This window comes from Wyeomyia smithii, chromosome 2 (genome assembly GCF_029784165.1).
Source record: "Wyeomyia smithii strain HCP4-BCI-WySm-NY-G18 chromosome 2, ASM2978416v1, whole genome shotgun sequence".
Classification (NCBI taxonomy): Eukaryota; Metazoa; Arthropoda; class Insecta; order Diptera; family Culicidae; genus Wyeomyia; species Wyeomyia smithii.
Window position 1 is genome coordinate 46,743,188 of NC_073695.1, and position 27,260 is coordinate 46,770,447.

A 27,260-nucleotide genomic window follows, 5' to 3' on the forward strand; every position below is an offset into this window, starting at 1 on the left:
TCTTAGCTGGTGTTCTACCATTGAAAAACCGCTTCTGGAGTCTGTCTTCTCGTATTCTTATCAAATGTGAGGTCTTGAACCGTCCTGTGATTAAAAATTTTGAAAGGTTAATCGAACTTAATTCTCAAACCCGTTTTATGACATTGTATTTCAATCACATGTCACAAAATATTAACCCTTCTTCGAATATTCCAAATCGTGTCAACTTATCAAATACTTCTGATTCTACTGTGTTTTTCGATACATCCATGATAGAAGAAACTCGTGGAATCCCGGATCATTTACGCGTGCAGCAGATCCCTAAAATATTTTCCAATAAATATCGAAACATCAACTGCGACAATATGTTCTACACTGACGGATCACTTCTCGATGGGTCCACTGGCTTCGGTATCTTCAATAACAATTTAGCCGTCTCCCATAAATCGATAATCCTGCTTCTGTTTACGTCGCAGATTTAGCTGCAATTCAGTACACCCTAGGGATTATCGAAAAAATGCCCACGGACCATTATTTCATCTTTACGGACAATCTCAGTTCCATTGAGGCTCTCCGATCGATGAAAGATGTTAAGCACTCTCCGTATTTCCTGGGGAAAATACGGGACCATCTGAATGCTTTATCCGAAAATCGTTTCAGATTACCTTAGCGTGGGTCCCTTCTCACTGCTCGATACCGGGCAATGAGAAAGCGGACTCCTTGGCTAAGGTGGGCGCAGCAAACGGCGAAATTTATGAAAGACCAATTGTCAGAATACGATCATCAGTTGGCAAAATTCTTGGACCAAGGGGGAACTGGGAAGGTGGTTACATTCCATTATCCCCAAGGTATCGACGAACCCGTGGTTCAAGCGACTGGATGTAGGTCGAGACTTCATTTGCATGATGTCTCGGCTTACGTCCAATCACTATGGATTTGACGCGCATCTCCGTCGTATTCGGGGAAGGTGATATCTGTGCCGGTGGTGAAGGTTATCACGACATAGAGCATGTGGTTTGGTCTTGCCCTGAACACCGTGGCGCAAGGTCTAAATTAATAGCTTCCCTGCAGGCCGAGGGTAGACAGCCGGCTGTTCCTGTTCGTGATATCTTGGCGAGCCTTGACCTTCTCTACATGTCCTCCATATACATTTTCCTGAAATCCATCCATGCACCAGTCTAGCCCCACTCCTTTCCGCCTACATCCAACTTAACCGCAAGTACACGTTTGGACCCCCGATCCAGAACCAGCAACTAGACCCCGCACGATACTAGCAACTAGAGGCCCGAGGAAGTCCATTTTCCAGTACGTTTCTTGATTTAGCAGAAAATAACAAATAAGCTGCTCATTGTTTTTGGCTGTTTGAAGAACATCATGACGCCCCAACAACAAATCACCAATTTTAAAACGCGTTTTAGTTTTAAACTTAGATTTAATTTCAACTCGTAGTCGAGGATAAAAAATTTGTCTTTAGTTTTTAAGATGCCGTGCCGTTCAAATAAACGTTGATTGAAAAAAAAACCGAATATCTTAATTTGCTCATAACATAGCACATCATAAAGCAAGTAAGCCTATCATTACATTCGTCTGCCTATGTTCTTCTTCTTCTTCTTACGCAGAATTAGAGCGGAGGTGGTTTTTTTCTGTTTATTTGACACAGGCTTTACAGCCAACTGTTTAGTGTACAGGACAATTGTGAGGTTAGTGTTATGATCCTACTGATAATAACAGTCTTCTCCCGACCCGGAACTCGAACATGCAACGAATAGCAGTTTTGTGACGAAATTTGGAGAGAGGGAGCGTAACCTTTAACCTTTCGTAACGCGGAGTACACCACAATATATATAACTAATGGTAGCAGTGGTTATAAGGCTCCTACAGGAAAAAAAACCTTTCGCAAAGATGATTCTAGAAAAGGATTTTTTGAGTTACATCATTAACAGATGTTCCTCTAAGTAACATCTTTTCGATTACACAAACGCCTGCTTGGATACCATTAAGATTGCGGCAATTTATGTAGAAGCGCTTTCGTGTGTAGAGAAATTCCAAAATCTTGCAATTTTGAAAATGCTGTATCTCTGGAACGCTACATTTTGTTTTTTATTGATAAGTGATTCTTATGTAAAATCGTCTGCTAAACACATTGGCGTAGTCAAAATCAAAATCGAAGGCAATTCGAGGAAATTGCAAAATAAGTTTTAAATAGAAAAAATGCCATGTTGGCAACACTGCAGAAAAAAATTGACTACGTAGTTCGATTTTACATCTAAAACCCTTCAAAATGATATGTCAATATCACCTGTAGCTCTTCAGGGTCCCGAGATATTCGCAAATAAAAAAGGTGTTTTGCTAAAATCGCAAAAAGTGGAGGCAGTTGCACTATTATTGGCCGAGGGGTCCACCAATCAGTACAACACTTTGTATTTATAAGTTTCGGCCAAAATACATCAACTCACAAATTTTGGTCGAAATCGGAGATGGTCGATGCATTAGCAATTATTACTGAGGTAATGGCCGTTTCCCCGAAACGCTTTTTTTTTTGCAGAGGCTTGCCGCCATCCTGATAGAGACTCAGCGGGTCAACTGAATTAAAAAAACTCATATTATTTCATTAGTTTAGAAGTGTGCCGTGTCCTTGAACGATCGCTTTTATGAGTATTTTGTTTTCAGTGCAAACGGGAACGTTTTTCTCAAAAAATGCACGTTTTGAGCGCTAAAACTTGCATTAAAAATTTTTTGCGGCAAAATGTAACTGTATGTTTCAAAAAGCGATCGTTCAAGGACCGGCGAATTGATTAAGGAAAATTTTCAAAAAGAGATGAAGGAAATCGGTTCAGTAGTTTTCTCGCAATCAGGAGCACGGCAAAGTCATTTTTCGAAAAACACTATTCCGAGATAATCGCGTTTAAAATTTCAAGTTTAGCTTATGCGGCCGTAGCGAGGCGTGTTGCAAATCGCTCTTACTTTCTCCCTATTGCTCAGATCTTTATGAAAATTTGTAAAATTGTTTTAAGATGTTGTAGTTCAAGATAATGTAATAAATTTTTTTTCGATTTTTTGAAAATTAAAAAGGTATATAACCTCTCAAAGCTTGATCCATTTAATACTTGGTCGCACAAAAAGAGACATATCTTCGTCAAAAAAACACATAGAAAAAATCTTGAGATATCCTTTTGCAGGAAATTTATTTACCTTTAGAACTGTCAACTCGATCAGCCGTTTTTTACACCAACTATGTAAATCAGCTGGTTCTGCCACGTTTCATGAACTTGCTCTTGATTATCACCCAATATTTTTCAATTGGACGGTAATGTGATTGAATGAACGGCAAAATCCGCTTCTGGAGGCACTGTTCCTTGTACACCTGGCCAATCATGGTTGATTCGCTGATGAAAACCTTGATTTTTTTGCCACAGCTGCAGATCCCTTGCCACCATCACCTTCCGAGCGAACTTGTCAACAAACCCGATATTTTTTTTGTGTATTAGGCACCTGAACACGGATTCAAACCGCTTGGCGACATCACTTTTGGGCTTGGACTTATAAAATTTTTGTCCTGGGAGCTGCACGAAATACATTTTAGGTGGTAGAAGAAAATGTCGGATCCAGTTGATAGTTCCACTGTGCAGAAGATGATGGGCGGTATAAAATAAAAAATGCGTGAATTCATCCGAAACTCAGTCGAATAATTTTTTCTGTACTTTCCCTTTGAAGGTCAATAAATTGGTGCAAAATGATATCTCAAGAGTTTTTCTACATGCTTTTTTGACGAAGATATGTCTTATTTCGTGCGACCAAATATTAAATAAATCAAGCTTTATCCGGCTGACCGAGCGAGATTTCATTCAACGCCGCTCTTGCTGCGAGTCCAATGACGACTTCGGCTGAAATCAATAACCAGCTTTTCCACAACCAGTAGAACCAATTAGGTCATCATACAAAAAAAACCTGAATTAATCCACCTAGTGGTGTAGAAACCTTTGTTATACTAACTATTACTTTATAATAATGAATGAAATGAATTTTAAAGATAGTTTTCAGAGAGTTAACCAAAGAAGATCATTGAGTTAAAGCTTGACGTGGTTTTCGCAAATAATATGAATGTTATCACTGGAGTACATGAGTCTCATTTTTTCGATCACAAACCAATTTTTAAATGCCAGTAGAAGCAATTAATTTTTTTTTTAAATAATCGAACATGGGGAAGAAGTGATAGATTACAATGATGCTGATTTCACACTAGAACAGCAAACATGTATGTTAGTTTGATGCTGTTCTACTTATTCGCTTTATTTTCAGAAATCGTAGGACCTAGATTTATGAATCAGCATCAAGTTTTATTAAGAATTTAAGCAAACTTCTACAAACCTGCTCTCGGAATATAGATTAGAATTATACAGGAAAAAATATAGCTATTGATGACAGTTGTCAATTTAATTCTATCTCAAATGCATTATCTGAAAATGAAGGTTCTTCACAATCTTTGAGAATTTTGGAATACCAGAGTATAAGCGAGATCATTATTATTTTCGAAGGCCTAGGCTGTATGAAAAAATCCGAAATAAAGTCTTTTTAAATCTTGCTGCGATAACGAGAAGTGGAATAACCTGGATACTCTGTTTGCACTTAGTCTTAAATTAATGAATGATACAATATGCAATATTTATATCTTACATGAGCATATTGTATCATTCATAGAGATAAGTGACTTTTCACCTGCGCACACTAGCAAACGTGTATAGCCATGTAGAGTTGCTTCAACACTTTTTCCTTATTTGCCGATTACGTTCACCAGCTACTTCAGATTCCTGGTCACAAATTTAAAACATAAAATAACATAAGTGTTCACCTGGAAAATTTTCCAGCTGTTCAAAATTTAGCATTTTAAACAAAACAGCGATACATTTGTGTTTTTCTTAACGGGTGGCACTAACACATTCGTCCGTAAATAGGTCTATACATCTTTGGTAAAGCTTTTCAAAATATCTGCATCGCTAATTGTTTTACATTTGCACACTGTGGGGTCAAATTTTACTATAATGGCTTGGCTCCCGAAAGCTATAAATGTTTCTTACTCTTCGCAGATCTAGGTTCAAAGTTCAATTTAGTATATATTTCACAAGAAGTGAGGACGAAAGCGAGAAAAGGAGCTAAGTAAATAAGCATTACAGTTTCTTCTGAAATCTGGTTCAAATTTTCAAGAAAAAGCTAAAGTGTAATTTAAGACACACTACGAAAAGTGTAAAAATTATGAAAAGTTGTCGATGATTGTTGATTTCCTTTGAGAAATAAATAGCAATACGAAAAAAAGAAAGAGCAGTGAGAAAGAAAAATTCTCCAGAAAGTAAAATATCCCATGTCTAAAATATACTTTGGTCATAACTCTACAGTTCAAGCAATCAATAAAAGATCGCACTCAGCATGATTTTCAAAGAGCTCTGGGGCTTCCATTTGAGCATGCGAACATCAAAATCGGAATAAGCGTTCTGAAAAGAGTGTTTTTTTTTTGTTATTTTTCTTTTTTGGGTCGATTCTGATATACTACACATATAAACAACATATTTACACATACATACGTACAGGCACACATACACAAACATACAGATATTGTTCAATTCGTCGATCTGAGTGAATGTATACAATACATGGCTCTCCGTGCCATTAGTTTTGCCTCAAAAGTTAAATGTCTCATATAAAAAATACTCTTTGATCAATATTTTAAAATCTAAGCCACTAATCGAAAATCCACTTGGTAGCATTCTGGGGGACCACAGTAGCTTTCGTTTGCGTATAAGATCATCAAAATCGGATATTGCGTTCTATAAGAAAGGTGCGTTAGTATTTTGCGGCACATACATACAGACAACATACATACACACACACACACACACATATACACACACACATACACACGAACAGACATTGCTCAGTTCGTCGAGCTGAGTCAGATGGTATATACGATTCGGCCCTCCGGATCATGGATCTATTTTGCGTTTTCGACCGATTTTATAACCTTTGTTTAGTATAACAAAGGTAAAAATGACAAAGTTTCTTCACGTTGATTTCCTCGGTTGATGACATAAAGAAGCACGATTTTTCTGTAGTAAAGCCTAATTTCTGTTTTTTCCCCAGTGCTGGTATGGAATTCCCGTCTTTTTCTCGCTTTTTCCGTTTTTCCGGTAGAGTGGCCACTCTGTAGAAACATTATTCTTATTCTTTTTTAATTGTTTAATTGCGAAGAGTGAATGTTTTTGAGTTATCCTCCAAATTCGATTATTCTTTGGCTGCATTTCGATTCTGAGAAATTGTTATAAATAAATAGTTTTCGGAGTTCGTCTGACATTTTTGCATATTGCTCGTAAGCAAATTTTATTTTGTAATATTCTTATCCGATTGTAACTGCCTGTCTAGTCGTAAAGGTCTCGAGGAGTTTCAATGGTATTTTTAGTATTACGAGCAAGATTTTCCGGTTTTACCATACGTTAAAGAGTGCTATTAATTGCATAACATAGGCCTTTTCCTTTTCCGCGCATTGAATTGAAGTTGCAAACAAGGTTGCATATTCAATTTTGGAGTGACAATTCAATTCAAATGGCCGCGTGCCGATAACTCGTTCCACAAGTACAATTTTGAAATATGATGTACGACAAACTTGCAGTCCATGAGTAACGCTACAAGTTTGTCGAAGGAAGCAGTGCTCTAACTCTTGCGCCTTAAGTGTGAGAGCCAATATTCAGTGGGATATTCAGCCAATATTAGCATATAAAAATATTCACCGCGAATATTGGCTGGATATTGCACTGAATATGGGCTCTCACACTTCAGGTATAAGAGTTACAGCATTGCACTATTCGACAAACTTGTAGTACTACTTAGGGACTACAAGTTTGTCATACATTATTTCTCAAAATTGTACTTGTGGAGCGAGCTATAGGCACGCGGCGAAAAAGCACCTTAAAATTGAATATGCAACCTTGGTTGCAAATAGAACTTTAACGTATTGCGTATTCCCCGAGTTAATTTATTGCTTGGAAATCTAATAACTACAAATTTGCATTTCTCTTAAACGAGTAATTTCGCTGGATGACATGGTATTGTTCAACAGACCCAACATTAAAAAGTTAATTAAAATATACAACATCTCAAAATATATAACTATACTTACATTTATCACGGGCATCGTCAGCAGACCCCACGCGAAAAACTCCAAAAATATCACAACTAAGGCATGGTACACACTGGGCTCTCCAATTCCAGAACTCTGAGAAAAAATAAAGACAAATCAATATAGTTACGATTATAACTGTTATCGAACGCATTATTCAGGGAAAAAAAGAAACAAGCATCGCCAGTTTTCAGAATTCACCCAGTAATCCCATAATAATTATAATAATTTCCCATGCCAATGGTCGAGGCACGCTTCAACAAGCTCGTGCGCACGGGAAATTCACACGTCCCGAAATGCAAACCAAATTCGCCTCGGCTCGGTTACAGAGCTTACAACTGAAAATTAGCATTCTTCCGCCATGTGCGTCATTCAGAACCAACATGAAAATTTAAAGTACGAAAATTAACTGCATGCCAACCGCCAAAGTTTAAAACCACCGGAAATTGGTCACATTTTCGCCACCACACAAAGCGAGTGGTTTTCATAATTAGCCTAATTGGATTGTAGCGCGTGATCGAATCAGTTGTAACCCGGTCCAGTTCTAGATACAAATCTAAAGCGAGGACCTTGCGAGAAAGTTTCGCTCTCTGATTACAGTTGACCCAACCCAGCACCCAGCTCGTGTTAGATTAATTAGCCATTGTTGCTGCGGTAGAGAAGACATGAAAGCTAGCGTGTGTATGACCTTCGTGATGCAGATGAAACTAAAAGGACAAAGTTGGCTTCAACCTTCGAACTTTGCAAGTATAAGGTGTAATTAGAGTGAAAATGTTCATGGTGTGATAAGGTTTAAAATACACATTATTATTAACCTTGCAGTGATTGAAGATCACCCTGAGAAAGTAGACCAGATTCTGATTCTGCTTCAGTTGTACCACCGTCACACTCGGTAGTCCACTGCAATTGCTTATGTTTGAAGGCGTTGTAGTCACTTTACTATGCTGCTGTGTCTGTGCGGTCCCACTGACATCTAGAACATTATTAGTACTGTTTTCGTTGCTATCACTAACAGGATTATCAACAATATTAACACTAGCATCATGATTGCTGCTTGTTATGTCCAGAACGTTCAACTGAGATTTGTTAGATGTTACGGTTGCTGTAGTGGCAGCCGAGTTGATCGATGTCAGCATCGATTCATCATCTTCCTCTTCCTCCTCAGCGCCAGTATCGATTTCGATATCGCAACAATCGGATGATTCTTCTCGCCGTCTTGCAGCTTGCCGCTGCATTCGGTAAACTTTTCGATGTGTGCCAAGCTCCAGATCATCTTCGCTACCTCTACTGCCAGCACCAATCATCGGCGAGGTTTCCGCGGGAATATCACAACAACTACTGCTACGACTATTATTAATGCTTAGATAATTGCTAATCTCGTCCGGGTCGGCACCACGTGCGAGTCGTGGCACGGAGCTACAGCTTCCGGCTTCACTGTCAATCGAACATCCGGCCGTCACATTGCTGTCGCTGCTGCACCCCAATGCGACGCTCGAGGCTTGATTGTACGATAAGGAACATTTACTACGACTACTACTACAGTCACTATCGATTGCTAGGCATTCATTTCTGGTAACCACGTTGCTTCTATCACAGATCTCGTCATCACATGCACTGCTGCCCCGATCCACAGCTCCTGTGTAAAAAGACACAGTTGGAATGAAAAAAAAAATTTCAAAAAATCCAATCAAACGTACCTTTCGGGCGCTGGATTCTCTCATCCCCGGACGGTTGACGTTGCAGATTGTGCTCCATTTCGATACCGTTCAGGGTTCACCTATTTCTGCACACCTACTTCTTGGGCCATGAATGCCTAGCTCTAAAAGCATCAGCTTCTAGCGGCGTCTTTGCATTTCGCAACCTCAATAATGACAGCTGTCTAACGGAACTCATTGAAGCGAATAGCTGGAAACGTGGCCGATCTGTACGGAATATTATCGCCCTACACTCTTGTATGCCAACCAGTTGCACAGGCTGGCGATATATGCTCTATTAAATTGTGGCAGAATATCTAAATATAGAAAATATCTCCGCGTAATTTTCCAATAAAGAGTGCTTCGCTTGTTGGTTTTAATGTATTCCACTTTCACTCCATTCCGTCGCGAATATCAGTCAGGACGGCCCTTCAATTCGACTACTGCACTCGGTTGATACTGTGCGGCATGCGTATACAGACAATTTATATGCAAATATTGCACTGTCGCCTAATGCATTATGAACTTACAACAAAAAAGCATCCTGGGTCCTCAACGTCAGCAAACATGTGATTTACTGTGTTTTGCATTACGACTGTTCCATTGTCGTTATCATTATTTATGTAGCTCGGTTGGCGTGCTGCAAGACTACTCCAACGGGGAACATGCAGATTGCGCACGTTTTGATTGTCCGTCCAGACCTTGGCCAAGAATTATGCTGCCATACTGTCGTCTAGAAGCTTTCAATTTATTCAACCTTTTTGCTTTTAAGATTGAAACGGCTCAGAATGTAGAAAAAGAATCTATCCAATATTTGTTCTGTTGTTTATTCGGCTGCAAAAATAGTTGTCTGTGATTGCTACATTTGTGATTGGATGGCTTTCTGGTTTGTTTGTTTTTAGTAAAAAATTGTCGATCCGCTGGCTTCTAGAGGTATTAACCAACGGCAAATAATATTTCTTCTTGTGTTTTCTGTACGTTTCACTCAGGCACTAAACATTGATTATAAAGGTTTCGTTGAACAGTCTTTATGCATTGCTTCTTTAAATTAGCTAGATTAAGGAACGAAACACTCACTCACTATTTGGTCTCTAAAATAATATTTGTACTTTAATGTGTAACATCAATAATGCCAGAAATGGAAGTGAAGCAATGGGTATCGTAGTGCTGATGAAACCACGAAAAGTCGTAACTCGTAACCGTCTTGAATACTGCGTTTTATTTTACAACAAAATAAGTTCACACCCCAGGCCATAAAGAACGAATCCCCGCTGAGTCTGAAATCAGAACAATCGCGCTTATCAGTTTCGTTTTGCGTCAACAGCCTTGACCTACATTTTTCTTTACCCCTCTTGGGCTGAGGCTAGTTTTAGTAAAACACGATGTGCAATGGTCCTTCGACTCTGCGATTGCTTTCTTGAATGGACACACAAAGAGTGCTATTTCTAGGCAACCTTCCCCAGCTTGGATGATGCTGCCACTCTGGTTAGGATCGATAGCCTTCCTCCTCCTTTTCATTGTCAATGTTTTTCACCACTGCTGAGTGGGAAATCCCTTATACTGACGATGAGGCCAATAATAAATATTACGTTGTTTGGTGTTGAACACATCCGCAAGTTAAGTCAAAAACATTAAATTGAATATCATTTCGTTGGAAAACTTTTAACATCAAAGTTCTCTATCATTGCATCATTAGCAATAGCGAGCAATTTCGCTACTCAAACATGCGTTCTACAGGTTGAAAATCAAGGAATCGCTAATCTTCCAGTAATGTTGCAGGCTGTTTTTCTGATGAATTTCGTTCTTTCAGTTAGTTGTTGTCACTTGAATACAGGCAACATGCATGAAAACAAAATCATGATTGAAGATTTTTTGGAATCCATGGTATCGCTGTTGAAAGTCTAGTATAAACAAAATTGTGAGGGGGAGATTTGGCGGTGAAAACCACATCCGAAAAAAATAAAATGAAAAACTTTCAATATTGCTCTTATTGTGCATAGTCATATCATAATTTAACTATATTTTTTTGTTGTAAATACATCAATTTTACATCGAACTACTATTGTTCAGAACAGTAAAAAACACTGTTTTCCATTTTTACCAAAAAAAAAGGAAGTGTAAACAGCATTTTTTCGAGCCTTTTTTCCATGAATTTAGAAGTCACTGATAATGTTTTTCATGGTAGAATTATTTTCGATGGGGATTCTACAACAAAAACCGTTGTTCAAACATGGTAATGACAAAAACCGTTTGCAAGCTTACAGTAAAAATACCATGTTTTTTTTATGGTTACAATGAAAACCATTCCCTGCCGGTTCACCGTTCTCACCATAAAGTACATAGTTCTTTTTTCGGGAAGATGAATAATTGAGCAGTTTGCACGTTTAGGAAATTTTTAAACTTAAACTAGCTATTTAGCTTGCGCTCCATATAAAGTATTGTAACTCAGAAACTTCTGGTTGTATTGAACTTCAGGAACTCCTAGTCGACATCATAATATAATTTCCTGATTTTTCAGGTTGTTCCAGAAGGTCAAGGTTTTTAGTACGTCATTTTCTCACTCAGAATCCTCAATGCATTAGTTTTTTAAAATTATTTTGTGATATATTTTCACAATATTTCAGTTGTATTAGGAATGAAAAATGTTACAAAATTCCATTCCAAATAAAACAACATGAGAAATTTGGAAAAGCAATCGCAAAGATTAATGATTTAGGTACCTAATTAAAATGCTTTTTGCCTTGTTTTCACAGGATTTTTGTTATCATTTTACAGGGACGACGCGTCCATAAGTGCAACCTGTGCGTTGCACATGGGGGCGACAGACTAATTGAAAGCTGGATGTTTCAATAGCAACAAGGAGAATAAATTGGGGTTTTCGCGGACATTATTGTCATTACTTTCTCAAACAATGATTTTCTAAATTTGTAATTAAACAGGTTGGTTTCAAAGCCACGAGTGGCCCCTGTCATTTAAAGAGGTTTGTCGTAAAATGACTATTTAGAATCAAGATTGTGAATTGATTATCCATCCATGAATATGAGAAATTCTGTCTAGGTATCAGAGTATTAAAAACTTTTTTCACAAGAAAATCTCATATAACCCAATAAATTTAAATACTTTTTTATTGCTGAAAATAGTAACATATTTCATGGCCTTTCTGTTAGTCTCAAGGTACGAAGAATGAATATGAGATAATACGAACACTAACCGTGGGCTAAGAGAGCTGTGGAGAATAATGTAGCCCTTTTTATTTTCTCCATGTTTTTTTTAAGAGATGGTAAAAACTTTTGATAAAAATCAATACAAATCTTCACGCATGGAGTCTTTTAGATTAAATTTACACTTTTGAATCACTTCATCAATTTTCGTTTCAAGATTAGCTTCAAGTCTCTTCGCTAAGTAGAAAAAAAATTATGATGCTTTAGTCGGAATGTGGAAAGTAGTAAAAAAGACCTTAGTGTATTTACGATGAGATGCAGCCTGACCCTCCCAGTTGGTCTCGAGGTACCATGCTGGCCTAGCAAGCCAGTCGTCGTAGGTTCGAGTCTCGGCTCGGGAGACTGTTAGTGTCAGTAGGATCATAGCGCTAGCCCCGCAATGGTCCTGTACACTTTAACAGTTGGCTGCGAAGTCTGTGTATAATGTGCGCTGCAAACCTTTACTGTCATGAAAGGATTTCAGTTAAAATTTGAACCTTTGTATTCCAACTTTCAACGAACGAGCTGAGAATGAAAGAGACTTTCAGCTCCAATCAGTTGACAGTGATAGCAGCATTTCTGTGATTTCGCACAAGCTGTGCTGCTTGAGCGATGTTTATGCGGTTTAGAATGTAGATGCTGATAAAGTTCATCGACTTCATGTAATGAATTGGCTCAAATCAAACAATTTCGATATCAAATCAGACATTTCATTTCATTCAATGACCGGACTTTCATGGAAAATTGACACCGCTGACGCTGAAGGTCGTTTCAACTTGAGACAGTGAAAATGTGGTTTTTGTCATTTTGGTTTGCAGTGTCGAAAATTTGCAGTACTGGTAAGGAGTCTCAGAATAAATCCACTTTACATCACATCGGTACATGATATTTGTAGGAAATTTTCCTGGGAAAAACTCTTCTGTAGACCGCTAAGCGCTACGATGCTTGTAGAAAAAGTTATTCACCCAAAACTAATTGAACGGCTCACTATTGAATTTTTCCAGCAATACTGCTAAAGCATACTGCTATTGCAAACTTACCTAAGGATGAGAAATAATTTCGCGTGGAATTAAGCTCGAAAGTGTAATTTCTGCTCATGGTATTCTCGGAGAAGCCTCCAAGATAAAGTTTCACGATATCATTTCTCATCACATGGTTGAATTTGCAACAGCAGCATGATGCAGCAGTATTGCTAGAAAAATTCAATGGTGAGCCGTTCGTCAGATATTCAATCAGTTTGAGGGAAATAACTTCTTCTACAAACATCGTAGCGCCTTACGGTCTTCCGAAGAGTTTTTTCCGGGTAAATTTCCTACAAATATCATGTATTGATATATTTTTAGGAGGCAACTGGACATCTCTAGAGAATAAGTTTTGAAAAGGGATTTTTTTATATAAAATCGTATGGAAACTTTAACAATCTGGCGCAAAAATATACTTCCACCGATCGATCTGAAAAGTTCCACAGTTGTTATAGGACCCATAAGAAAAATGAAAAATGCATGGGAGCGAAAAAATAACACCATCGCTTTTTTCCCATAACACTAATTAACACAGTTTCGTGAATTTTGTGCATCTTATTGTAAATAGCACTCAAAAGTAATTGTTTCCGTTTGTTTTTATGAGTAATAAACATAGCCATATGACGATCTACTTATTATTGAGTTAGCGATTAGCGAAAGTTTTACTAATATGAATTTAGCGTTTAGCGATTATCGATCACTGTAGCGGAGCTTCCCTAGTGACGTAGTTCTAGGTCAAAATGTGCATTCATGAAGATTGGTAATCTTAATAAATTAAAAACCCGAAGCCGCCCTGTTTTCATAAAATATCCATTTGTAGGATTTTTATTTGAAAGCAATCTTACATTTTTAAGCCTTTCTAAAAGATTATTAAAAAAATAAATGTGAACTAGGTAAATTTTGTAATAGGGTATTTCAGGGGCATGTATATTGTTCTTTCTTTTAATAAGAAATGTCAAAAAATACATATTCCACTGACTTTTTAGACAAACCCTGCCATTAAGAAATCATGACACAGGGGACAAACCCTCCCATTAAGAAATCATGACACAGGGGTGTCAGGTCATTTTCCAAATGTCTTCACACTTCATAAAAATGTCTTTAGACATAAGAAATCTGTAAACATGGTCCCCATTGAAAGTTAGCAAAAATCCTAGTGGAAATATTAATAAATCGGATGCGGGTAATCAACCGACTAATAGGCTTCCACTTCTTTACACGAGCTCTAATGTCATTTTGTGCCCTACCAGGGTTATATTTTCCAGCAGCAGAAGTGTCACTCTGTGCACTACTTGCCAGTTAGTAAAAATTTTAAAAAACTATTTTTTCAATTTAAAAATCAAAGAAAAATCGTAGAGATTCGAGAAAAAATACGTAGTGCCTTCTGAAAGGGGGGTCATCGATTAGTATAAAAAAAGCAGGTATTTTTTCAAATTAAACCCCCTATGCTCTATGCTCAATCCGGAACGAAATGAAGGAAAAGAGGAATAAATTGGTCACGGCAAACCTAGCTGTGCATTCGTTGTTTTGCTTTCGTCTCGATTAGACGCAAATTGTTCAGCTCTGCTTGATTCGCAAAATAACAATACACGAGTTATCGTACGGGTGTTTTTTTTTGTCGATTAGTTCTTGTGCTGTGCGATAACAATAGCCTGAGTATATCGGCAGAAACATCTTCTGCACACTGGTAGGGGCAGGCTACCCCGCCAGTGATCTGATACGCAGCTGATCAGCAAGAATAATTCTCCTGATCAGCAAGAATAATTCTCCCGCACCGCTGTTACCCCGCTAGCAGCACGGACCACCATACGATCGAGCAAGTGGAAGTCAACTACAAGTGGCATCTACAAGGCCACTGTGTCACAACGCGAAGCTGGATCGTCATTGTTTGTTCTGCGGAGACACTCGATTGCTCCTACTATCAGCCGTGAGGTCGTGACTTAAGCAGGTATTACACGAAGCAAATATTTGCTATTTTTGGTACGGATTATAATTTGTGCAAATAAAAATCGTATCAAAAATAGCAAATATTCGCTTCGTCTAATACCTGCTTTAGACGTTCGGTGAAGTATTAACTTTAGAATTTTTATCATTATTGATATTATTACTATCAATATTATTATTATTATAATTATTATTATTATTATTGTTATTATTATTATTATTATCATTATTATTAGTATTATTTCTATTGTTATTATTATTAGTATTACTGTCTTTTTTTATTTGATATTGAAGTTGTTGCCATTCAAACGAATATGAATGGAAAAGACCTTTGCCTTGTTTCGTTATATATTCCCCCATCCGCGCGGATTGAACAGAAGCAACTCCTTCATATAGCAGAATTGCTTCCCGCACCTTTTTTGATTTTGGGAGATTTTAACTCTCACTGTTCGCTATGGGGGTCGCTGTACGACAACAACCGATCTTCTTTAATCTGTAACTTGATCGACGACTTCAATATGACACTTTTGAATACTGGGGAAGCGACACGTGTACCTAATCCCCCAGCACGTGAAAGCGTGCTTGACCTATCCCTCTGCTCAACATCACTAGCGTTAGATTGCCAGTGGAAAGTAAACAACGATCCCCACGGTAGTGATCATCTTCCAATCGTTATATCAATTGGTAATGGTTCAACTCCCCCGAACCCAATCAATATTTCCTACGACCTTACACGTAATATTGATTGGAAGCGTTATGAGTCTTTTATAGCGGAATCTATCAATACTCACGAGACACTTCCTCCGGAGGAAGAATACGCGTTCTTAGCTGGCTTGATAATCGACGCCGCGACTCAAGCTCAGACGAAACCGATACCCGGGGTAACGATTAGACAGCGCCCTCCCAACAAATGGTGGGACAAAGAGTGCTCTGAGCTGTACGCGCGAAGGTCCTCGGCGTATAAGGACTACCGGAAGTACGGCACTGTCAACTTACTTCGAAAGTACGAGGCACTGGGTAGGCAGATGAAGAGCTTAGTAAAGGCGAAAAAACGCGGGTACTGGCGGCGGTTCGTAAACGCGTTGACGAGGGAAACAGCGATGAGCACTCTTTGGGATACCGCCAGGCGCATGCGGAACCGTGACGTTTCGAAAGAGAGTGAGGAGTATTCAGATCGCTGGATACTCGATTTTGCCAAAAAGGTCTGTCCGGACTCTGTACCGGAACAGAAAACCTTTCGCGACGCGTTTAAAGTAACTACGGAAGAGCCTCCATTTTCGATGTTGGAATTTTCAATGGCTCTCCTGTCGTGCAACAATAAGGCTCCAGGGTTAGATAGAATAAAATTCAACCTGTTGAAGAATCTACCCGACTCTGCAAAAAGACGCTTGTTGAATTTGTTCAACAAGTTTCTTGAGCTAAATATTGTTCCGCATGACTGGAGGGAGGTAAAAGTCATTGCTATTCGGAAACCCGGGAAACCTGCCTCTGATCACAATTCATATAGGCCGATTGCGATGCTCTCTTGCCTCCGGAAATTAATGGAGAAAATGATCCTCTTACGGTTAGACAAATGGGTCGAAACAAACGGTTTACTTTCAGATACTCAATTTGGCTTTCGCCGGGGCAAAGGGACGAACGATTGCCTAGCGTTGCTTTCTACTGAAATTCAACTCGCATTTGCTCGAAAAGAGCAAATGGTTTCTGCGTTCTTGGATATTAAGGGGGCTTTTGATTCTGTCTCTGTAGAAGTTTTAAGCGCGAAACTTCATTCGCAGAGACATTCACCAAATTTGAATAACTTTTTGCTCAATTTGTTGTCAGAAAAGCATATGTATTTCTCACATGGCGATTCGACAACTTCCCGAGTTAGTTACATGGGCCTTCCCCAGGGCTCATGTTTAAGTCCTCTCTTATATAATTCTTACGTCAATGACATCGATGAATGTCTTGCAAATTCATGCACGCTAAGGCAACTTGCAGACGATAGCGTTGTATCCATTTCTGGTAGCGAGGCTAGCGATCTGCAAGGACCATTGCAAGGTACCTTAGACAATTTGTCTGAATGGGCTCTTAAGCTGGGTATCGAATTCTCTCCGGAGAAAACTGAGTTGGTCGTTTTTTTCTAGGAAGCATAACCCAGCTCAGCTGCAGCTCCTACTAACGGGTAAAACGATCACTCAGGTTTAGTCGCTAAATATCTCGGGGTCTGGTTCGACTCTAAATGCACCTGGGCTTGTCATATTAGGTATCTGACACGAAAATGCCAACAGAGGATTGATTTTCTTCGTACGATTACCGGAACCTGGTGGGGTGCTCACCCAGGAGACCTTCTAAGGTTATACCAAACAACAATACTGTCAGTTCTTGAATACGGTTGTTTCTGCTTTCGCTCCGCTGCGAACACGCATATTTTGAAACTAGAAAGAATACAATATCGTTGTTTGCGTATTGCCTTGGGTTGCATGCAGTCGACCCATACGATGAGTCTTGAAGTGCTAGCAGGTATTCTTCCGTTGAAACATCGTTTTTGGAATCTCTCCTACCGGTTACTGATTCGATGTACGGTCATGAACACATTAGTAATTGAAAATTTCGAGAGGTTGGTCGACCTTCAATCCCAAACCAGATTTATGACTTTATATTTTGACTACATGGCTCAAGATATTAACCCTTCTTCATACGTTCCCTTCAATTTCGCACCTTTAGATACTTCTAACAATGCTATATTCTTCGACACCATCATGAAAGAAGCCATTACTGGTATCCCGGATCAATTGCGCCCACAAGAGATTTTCCACGAAAATTTTACCGCCTCCTACAAACTCGATGCTCCTGCTTCCGTGTACGTCGCAGAACTTGCTGCTATTCAGTACTCTCTTGGGATCATCGAAACCCTGCCCATAGACCACTACTTCATCTTCACAGACAGTCTCAGTGCCATTGAGGCTCTGCGATCGATGAAGACTGTGAAGCACACCCCGTATTTCCTGGGGAAAATACGGCGGTTTTTAAGTGCTTTAACAGATAAAAATTACCGGGTTACCTTAGCGTGGGTCCCTTCTCATTGTTCCATTCCGGGCAATGAAAAAGCTGACGCTTTAGCTAAGGTGGGTGCTATTGATGGCGATATTTATGTAAGACCAATTGCTTATGATGAATTTTATAGCATTTTGCGTCAGAGAACACTCAACAGTTGGCAATCATCTTGGAACTCTAATGAACTGGGACGGTGGCTACATTCCATTTTTCCTAAGGTATCGACGAAAGCATGGTTCAAGGGGTTGGATGTAGGTCGGGACTTCATTCGCGTGATGTCCAGACTTATGTCCAATCACTATACGTTAAACACGCATCTCTTTCGTATAGGGCTTGTAGACAGTAATCACTGCGTTTGTGGCGATGGCTACCATGACATCGAACATGTTGTTTGGTCGTGTGCCGAATTCTATGATGTTAGGTCCGAGCTTATAGATTCCCTTCGGGCCCGAGGAAAACAACCGAACGTTCCCGTTAAAGACATTCTGGGAAGCGGTGATCTGCAGTACATGACACAGCTATACTGCTTTCTGAAAAATGCTGACATTAAAATTTAAAATTTTCATTGTCTATTTGTCAGATTAAGGATACAAATATACTATGCTGAAGACACGGAAACGAAGAGCCCGCATCTATGCTGACACAAATATTTTGAACCCACAACAAACAAGAATACAATTGCTCTACCAGTTGAAAAACAAAATTCCAAAATAGTTTTAAGTCAAAATTGTATCTCCCTTCCTCTCACCTTAAATCCCCACTAGCTCGTAGTCGGCCGCGAGAATAAAAAAAAGGCCTCCCTCTTTTCCTTGCTAACGTAGAATTAATACGAATTGTACTTGGCTCAGTAAAACAGAAAATGTATCGTGCCGTGTCAAATAAACTAATTTAAACTAAAAAAAACTAAAAAAAGCCTAGCTGTGCACTTTAACAAACCAATATGATGCTTGGGGGGCATTTTAATTGTATTCTAAAGGAGTGTGATTCAAAAGGACTACTTTTTAATCTAATAAACCTAAAAATTTAGTTGAAATGTTTTCTTTTAAAGATGTAATAAAAATAATGAAAACATACTTTTACAGAAATCAGTCGACTTCACGATTAGATAGGTTCTATATATCCAAAACTATTGTGAAAGACGTATCTAGCTGCAAAACTTTGGCAATGAGCTTGTCAGGCCACCAGTGTGTGTTATCAACTTTTCAAATAAGGTAGGAGCCAAATCGGTCCACATTACTTGTTGTAATTTTAAGATACTCGTCCGAAACATTAAAAATGTCGAAAATTATAAAAACATCGAACATATCAAAAATGTTGTTAACTTTTTATGAGGATATCAATTTACAATTTCTCATCAATAAAGCGTGAGAATTGGTACTAATGAGTCGGTTAATTTGAAGCTTGAGAATCAGTATTTATAGAGGAGAATCACCTCATAATACCAAGCTTTAAGAAGAAATATCTTCAAAACTTTATTTGCAGAACATGCAATCCGTTGTGAGCGTCCAAAAATTTGCAAGTCGACCGTATTTTCTGAACATGGTATTTTAGAATTTTTTCAGAAAAGCTACAAAATTTCAAGTTACATATTGTGTAACTTCAGCACATCCAATGTTTCACTTAAGGCTACGACTCTACTTTTAGAAAATATTGTTGAGCAACACAAGCATAAACAATGAATGAATGTATTTTTTGAATAATATTTTAGTATTTTTGTATCAATCAAAGATATTTCTAGTTTCTGGAGTAAACCCAAAATGACAAATACTATTCAATAGAGATATTTTTCGAACCGGGATGATACCTAGTGGATTTCTAGTTTCTGGAAAACCGGCTCAAATGAATAAATTTGAGTAGTCCGAGAATTCTAATTCGGATGCCTGGACGTCATAAATCAACTTCAAAAGCCATTGAAAATCCACGATGGTAACATCAGATTTTTACAAAAGAGCTGAAAAGGGCCATTACAATTCAGTAGCGATATTTGCGGAATATTCGAAAGATTAACAAAGAAATAGCCATACTTTATTTACAGTTAAATATTTTTCATTGAAACTAATTATTCCGTACCTTTTGAAATTTGCTACAAATTCTAAATGAACATAAAGGATGGAAACCATTCATTTCACTGGTAATCCTCAAAATATCGATCTCACAGCCGCGATTATTACATAGTGCCAACAGACTCACCAGATGTAAGTTTCACAGTGAGCTTCAGTGTTTTTCCGCTGCATTCCAACGCCCGTACGTGCCTCGATAGCTAGCCATTCAATCCGACTAGTTATATACATAGTTGCGACATTCTAGCACAACAACACTACTGTATCAGTTCAGCACGGAAATCAACGACAAAAGGAATCGGTACACGTGCACCCCGTCGGGTGCAAGTGCACCGAAAGTGAGAGTGTTTGGTGTTTTTACTCTGGCTCTCTGAATTTGTTCTAGGAAATCCATACCGACTGAAGGCATGCGCAGATTTCCCTGTTTTCGCGCCTAACCTCTGTCGGTTAACATCGGTTCCATACAGAACTTTACCCATTAAACAAACCATTAGTTTTAATGGTATCGATTTCATTAAATTCGGATTTTTTTACCTGTATTTAACGCGTGAATGTATTTTGTTTTAAACAATTTTTCAATAAAACTAACATGTTTACTCAACAAAAAGAAAAATATCCGGAAGCTAACCAGCCCACAGACTTGCCCACTAATGACAGGAGTAAATTGCCTTTGGCATGCAAACAAGCCGGCTTTCGTGACCGGGCGAACCGACACGACGACGTCCGCATTGCTGGATAGAACAGCACTAGACGGCTATCAACCGAAAATCAGGTGCCAGGTGAAAATCACAGCTGCTGGCTTTACCACGCCATAAAGCAGACCTGGTTTGGCTAGTGTAGCTGCAAATCCTGCATGTTTTAGTGACTTGATGGGAAAAAATCACCATACTATAATATTCTGCTGCCGCAGTATGACGACATGTTCTGTGCAGCCCAGCTGCTGCCACTCGGGTGGTTAACCGGGTGAAACAATCGATCCTCATTACCGAGGAAAAACCAGGTCTTACCCTTTATTGGTCCGCCAGTGAAAATGAAAATTGCGCTTGTGTGTGGAAAAAGCTTCGATTTCAGACAAGTTGCGTGATTCACGACAGCAGGTTTTAACCGCTTTACAGAATTTTTTTTTAAATAACTGCATTTCGTTATGCTCGAATTGCGAATGCTTGATGTCACCTCGATTCACCTCGAAGCAGCAACGTTTCAAAACAGTGATATATTACATGCTTGAATGCGGAAATGATTTATTCATCAGCCATTTTCTCTAGTGTATTCAGCCTTTCTGCATGTTGCAGCATGATGGCATCGTACCGACCGCCGCGAAACGCATCTCTCGGTGAACTGTTGACGACCGAGAGGGGTGGTAACATAAACAGAAAGTTTATGTGGGCGACCTGCTTTGGGTGTGCCGAGTTTGCCACTCCTACCGGCTAGGGACATGGCTTGGGGTTGGATGGAGTTTTTGTTCATCAAGATTTTAATCAGCAATGCTACATGTTTGCTAGCTTTTTTAATGTGTGCCAAGCAAAGTTTTTTTCTTGATTTGACCGTCTAGTCTTCGCAGAAAGTGTTAATGAATTTGAGCATTAAATTTCCTCGGCTACTTTTCATAGTTTTTCGATGACTTTTGGGTTTTTATTTTAAAATGTTGCTTTTTACTGATATCTTTCTGCAAAGGAAAACAATACAATATGTTAAGGAAAATGCACACAATCACAAATGGTTGTGGAAGCATTCTAATAACTTTTTAGAAGAAAAAAAGTCACTACTACACATGAATGGTGGGCTCAAACCACAGTTTCAATTTACGTAGCCCTACGTGAGTGATGCGTGTCTCAAGTATAATCTCTCTTTTTCATAATTATCATCTGATAATTGGCAATCCTTTCTATCATTTAACGAATTCTATGAATCATTACGAACTCTATGAATTTTTGCACCATTGCGGCTTGCACACCATAAATCAAATTAGAAGTGATCTTCTGTGGAAAAGCTGCTAACTACTTAACTAGGGTGGGACAAAAAATAAATGTTAGCTCCCATGCACTTTTCGTGATCCTTATGGGTCCCATAAAAACTGTGTAACTTTTCAGTTCGATCGGTAGAACGCCCGATTTTTAAAGTTTCCATACAATTTTATATGGAAAAATCCACTTTTTCAAAACTTATTCTCTATAAATGTCCAGTTGCCTCCTAAAAATATATTGATACATGATATTTGTAGGAAATTTTCCTGGAAAAAAATTCTTCTGAAGACCGTAAGGCGCTACAATGCTTGTAGAAACAGCTATTCACCCCAAACTGATTGAATGTCTGGCGAACGGCTCACCATTGAATTTTTCCCGCAACACTGCTGCAGCATGCTGCTATTGCAAACTTGCTTAAGTATGAGAAATAATTTCGCGTGGAAATAATTTTCAAAGTGTGATTTTTGCTAATAGTATCTTCGGGGAAGCCTCCAAGATAAATTTAAGCGATATCATTTCTCATCACATGGTTGAATTTGCAACAGCAGCATGCTGTAGCAGTATTGCTAGTAAAATTCAATGGTGAGCCGTTCGTCAGATATTCAATCAGTCAGTGGTTAATATCTTTTTTCACAAGCAAAATAGCGCCTTGCGGTCTTCAGAAGGGTTTTTCCCAGGAAAATTTGCTATAAATATCATGTATTGATATATTTTTAGGAGCAAACTGGACATTTCTATAGAAAAAGTTTTGAAAAGGTGGTTTTTCCCATATAAAATCGTATGGAAGCTTTAAAAATCGGGCGCAAGTCGGGCGTTTCACCGATCGATCTGAAAAGTTACACAGTTGTTATAGGACCCATAAGGAACACGAAAAGTGCATGGGAGCGAAAAAATAACACTATCGCTTTTTGCTATATAACCGTGTCCCAGTCTACTACTTCACCCCTCTTTTTTAGTGCAAATATATCAACCCATCCTTGAGAAAATGAAACCCATAATTTAGTAGCTTTAATTTAAACGGATAAGCTGGTGGAAGAATGCGGGCATAGTTTGGAATGACGCCAAGAGCCGAAAATGCAAATCCAACTACTGCGCGACTGCTGTTGCTGTCATTCTGATTTTCTCAGTAAAAAGTTTTTCCGGCAGTATGTAACCTCTCGTGGATTAGCCAGGGACCAGATGCCCGCAAACACACAGATTTCCGATTATAAAATTAATTAGATATAAGTTGAACAAAAAAACCGATTTTTCTGGCAGCAATCCGGAGTAAAAATCATTGGGGAAATTTTTAAATGCCAGCCTACAGGAAATGCTTAAAATAGGTAAAATAACTGCATCAATCAACTAGAATCGATACGTAAATTGATGACATCATAGGCCGAAAAAATGTCACCTCAAGAAACGAAATTATGCCCAAGTAGTCAACACGGCAGTTGTTAGGTCTGAAGAAGTACTGCAATGCACAACATTCATTGTGCGGTAAATATATTACCAATAAGCCACAATAGCGACATTCTGGCATATTATTCAAATGTACGACTGCGAAAAGAACATTAGCGACAGCACGCGACCCCTGCGCTCTGGTGCCATCACGAAATAAGAAATAAGTTTGTTATTGAAGTTTGGAGGCAAGGTTAGTCCCGCCGATCTGACAAGGCACAGGCCAACCATCCTGTGTAGGACACCACCACACAAATTCAGCTGGTTCTGCAATAAAAACAAAACATAACATTTTTAGGGTCATTTGTGTTTTGCCTCCACGTGCTGAACCAACTCAATCGATTCCATTCTTTATACACTGCGGATTTGAATGACGCTATGTATACTAATCGGTGCAAAAGAAAATACGGCATTCGTTAGCAGTCAGTTTCTTTCTGACAAAGCATTGTCCACCTGAACCCGTGTTCCATTCTTGAATGAGGCGCCTTGGGTTCGCGACGCAATTCACAATCAATTTATCTGACGATATTGCATATCGCTTATACAGCGATTTTACAGTTAAGGGATTCTTTCTGTCAGTTTACCATATAAAGAATTTTGTCTTGGATTTTAAAAATAGAAATGAATTACGATCGGCATGTGGCTAAAAATATACATCATCGATTAAGTTGAATACCAAAAAACAAAAGGATATATATGAAGCCCTAAATACCGGAAATGACACCTTTTTAAGATTAACTTTGTCTATGAGATAAATTTTAAATTCATTTTCCACTACGAATCAAATGTGCTAATAGTATATATTTTACTTACAACCTCATATACGAAATGCAAATGGATTTGAGTATAGGCTCTTGACAGTGGAAACAAAGCATCTTGCTACCGTATGGATTAATATTTTATAATGATCTGCGTAAAATTTAATTTAAAATTTCAAATAATTCCAAAATATATCATTTTAAACTTGCTGTACCTTGATTTTTACTTTTATTTGTAAAACAGCAATTTTGAACACTTTTACAAAACATGATTTTCACTTCTAGAATATCAAGATCGTTATTTGTCTTAACCCTAGAAAGATATTCTGCGTAAATTTGACTCCTCCTTTTCCTTTTAGAGAAATTGTCCTCTTCTTTTTGCAAATAGTGCGAATCTGTTCTCGTTTTTCAAAAAAACTGAATTCTGATATTGGTTATGTATCGTATGTGGCGAAAAAGTTTTCAAAACCAAATTCCCTGATTTTCCCTGAAATAGGTATAACATTGGTTTCCCTGATATTTTTCAGCATTCGGCAAAAGTGCAACGTAGATTATTAACGCGACTTTAAAATCCCAGTGAAAAACGTATTCAATCGAATATGAAATTGAAGCGTACAGGTCCCGAATAAGCCTTTTGTGCAAAAAAAAAAATCCGTTTTGCGCTAGATAGTCGTTTGAAAAATAATCGCGTCTCAGTTAAAAATTTTTCCCTGAATATTTTTCAGTTTTCTCTGATATTTCCTGATTCCCCTGATCGAAAAATCAATTCCCTGACACTCCCTGATTTTCCAAGTTTTCGACACCCTGCTTGAAGTACACCCGATGTTGCTTTATGTTTTATGCAGCAAAACATATTTCTTTTTTTTAATTCGAATAGTCTTGGAATGATCGCAATTATAGCAATTCTCCCGCAGTTCGTATTTTTGACGGTATATACGAGAACGCACAGTGGTACGTTAGCTCTAAATCGTGAACTTTTTTCATTCACTCTCCAAAACCTGGTTTTACTTACATACTATTTTCAGAAGAAAAAAAGCCTCAGAGAATGGCGATAAGTTTCAGTTCAAAATTCCAAATTTAAAGTTGTAGATAATGTTGTCACAAAAAGTTAAAAAGACTACTCCTAAAAATATTTTTTTTTAAACATCTTAAAAGCTATAGCATTTAGGCAACAATGTTCAACATGTATTTTCTCATACTCGAAGCACACAACTTCATAGAAGACACAATAAAGATATCTTCTATAAAGAACGAGTTACTGACAAAACATATAGAAAACTGGCAACCGAATTATTATCATAATCACTCTACGAAATTGATTGAAACATTTGTCCCTTCCAGTATCTTCATTGCCGGTGACACCCCAACAGCCCTAAATACGTTAGCCATATGGACGGTTGCCATACGTACGATAGCCATAAGCGACGTTAGCCATAATCTTATTTTCGTATGTGGATGTTAGCCATAATATACGATAGCCATAACATACGATAGCCATAATTTATGAATACCATAAATTTTTCATAATAAAAAAAATCCTACATTATTTCACCGTTCAATATACGATTGTCAAAAGTATTCATAGTCTTAAGACAAGTGAATAAGTTTTTTGTATGTATTAAGCATGTGTTATTGTTTTTTTTTTTAAATGTTTCACTTAGTATTCCTCTACGATAATCACGATATAACAATATGAAAATAACTACAATTGGTAAACAAATGCAATGTTTAACAATTCAAAATGATATGAGAGGATATGACAAGAAATATAGTATATAAGTTCTTTAAGAAATGAATATTACCAGCACAAAATACATTTAATACTGAAAACCCAGTTTATTTACAGTAAACGAATATTTTTTCTTTGGACATGAATCAATTAATCTAGCTGTGTTTTGTTCAATTGGTAATTCGGTTCAATGAAGGCAATTTTGGTCACGAATTGCTTTCAAACACGATTATTTCTTGATAATGTTTTTGTCCAGATGACGAAGAAATATATCTTCAAAACGTTGGCCCAGAAAAAAATAAGCGTGTTTGAAAGCAATCCGTGACCAAAATTGCCATCATTGAACCGAATTAATTGACTATTCCATTTAACCTAATTGTAGTTTTGCAAATTTTCGACAAACCCAGAGCTTGTTTTTTTGTAAGTCGTGTACACCGATCCATTTTTGATGAACTTATCAATCAAGTTATACTGCTGGATGAATTAATATAGGTTTTTAGTCAGGTGGAAGAAACATCCAGAGTCCTGTGAACTAAATGTTCAATAAATAAATAAATGTGCAATAGCTTTAATGGCTTTAATGAGAGCTTTGAGAGCCTTAGGCCACATCTTCGATATTTAACCTGTACTAAACTGCTGATTTTGATGTCATCCCAAGTTTCAAAGCGACCACTCACTTGAAACTAAGAACCTTTCATTAGTAGTAGATCGTACTCGTTTGACAATCCAATTTTTAAACCAATTTTTAAAACTACTGGTACAATGTTGTTTAAACTGACGTCTTTGAGGAAAACATGCTAGCCCAACAAACAACACCGCTATAAGCTATGTGGAGCAGAGCACTGGTCATTCGTCGTTTATCAGCTCAGCGAAACATTTTCTATGGGTGTGCAACTTGAGAAAAACTGCAATGCTGTCGTCGATGGTCATTAACTGTTTATCTCGGGTTCGCCACAGAAGGCAGAATCACGAAAGGCAGAAGCACGAAAGGCAGAATCATGAAAGGCAGAACTCTATGACCGTACACACAAGGCAGAATATTTCAAAAGGCAGAATTTCGAAGGGCACGAACGGCAGAATCACTGATAGCAGAACCTGACTCACGATAGCCAAGTGCGTGATGGCAAATTGGTGCGAATCTTGGTCACGGTACCAAAGCTGCTACTCTACATTTATTATTTGATATTATTTGGTAACCAGACATAATAACTGGTCACACAGCAATGATCAGTTTTGATGGGAGGTGCAATTCAAGCCTTATTATTA

The 27,260-nt window shown here is 38.1% G+C and overlaps 1 protein-coding gene across 13 annotated transcripts in view; it reads right to left on the bottom strand.

Moving 5' to 3' along the window:
• Nucleotides 1-27,260, bottom strand: part of LOC129726208 (hippocampus abundant transcript 1 protein) — a 71,028-nt gene that overhangs the window by 14,824 nt on the left and 28,944 nt on the right. For 8 of the 13 annotated variants that reach the window (XM_055682970.1, XM_055682965.1, XM_055682973.1 and 5 more), the window contains exons 2-4: nucleotides 8,842-9,929; nucleotides 7,960-8,780; nucleotides 7,145-7,240 (exon numbers count right to left, since the gene is read on the bottom strand). In XM_055682970.1, coding sequence (XP_055538945.1) covers nucleotides 7,145-7,240; nucleotides 7,960-8,780; nucleotides 8,842-8,899 — 975 coding nt within the window. In that variant the 5' untranslated portion in view covers nucleotides 8,900-9,929. The remainder of the gene's footprint in view (nucleotides 1-7,144; nucleotides 7,241-7,959; nucleotides 8,781-8,841; nucleotides 9,930-27,260) is intronic. The other 5 variants (XM_055682968.1, XM_055682964.1, XM_055682963.1 and 2 more) reach the window with 3 other exon arrangements.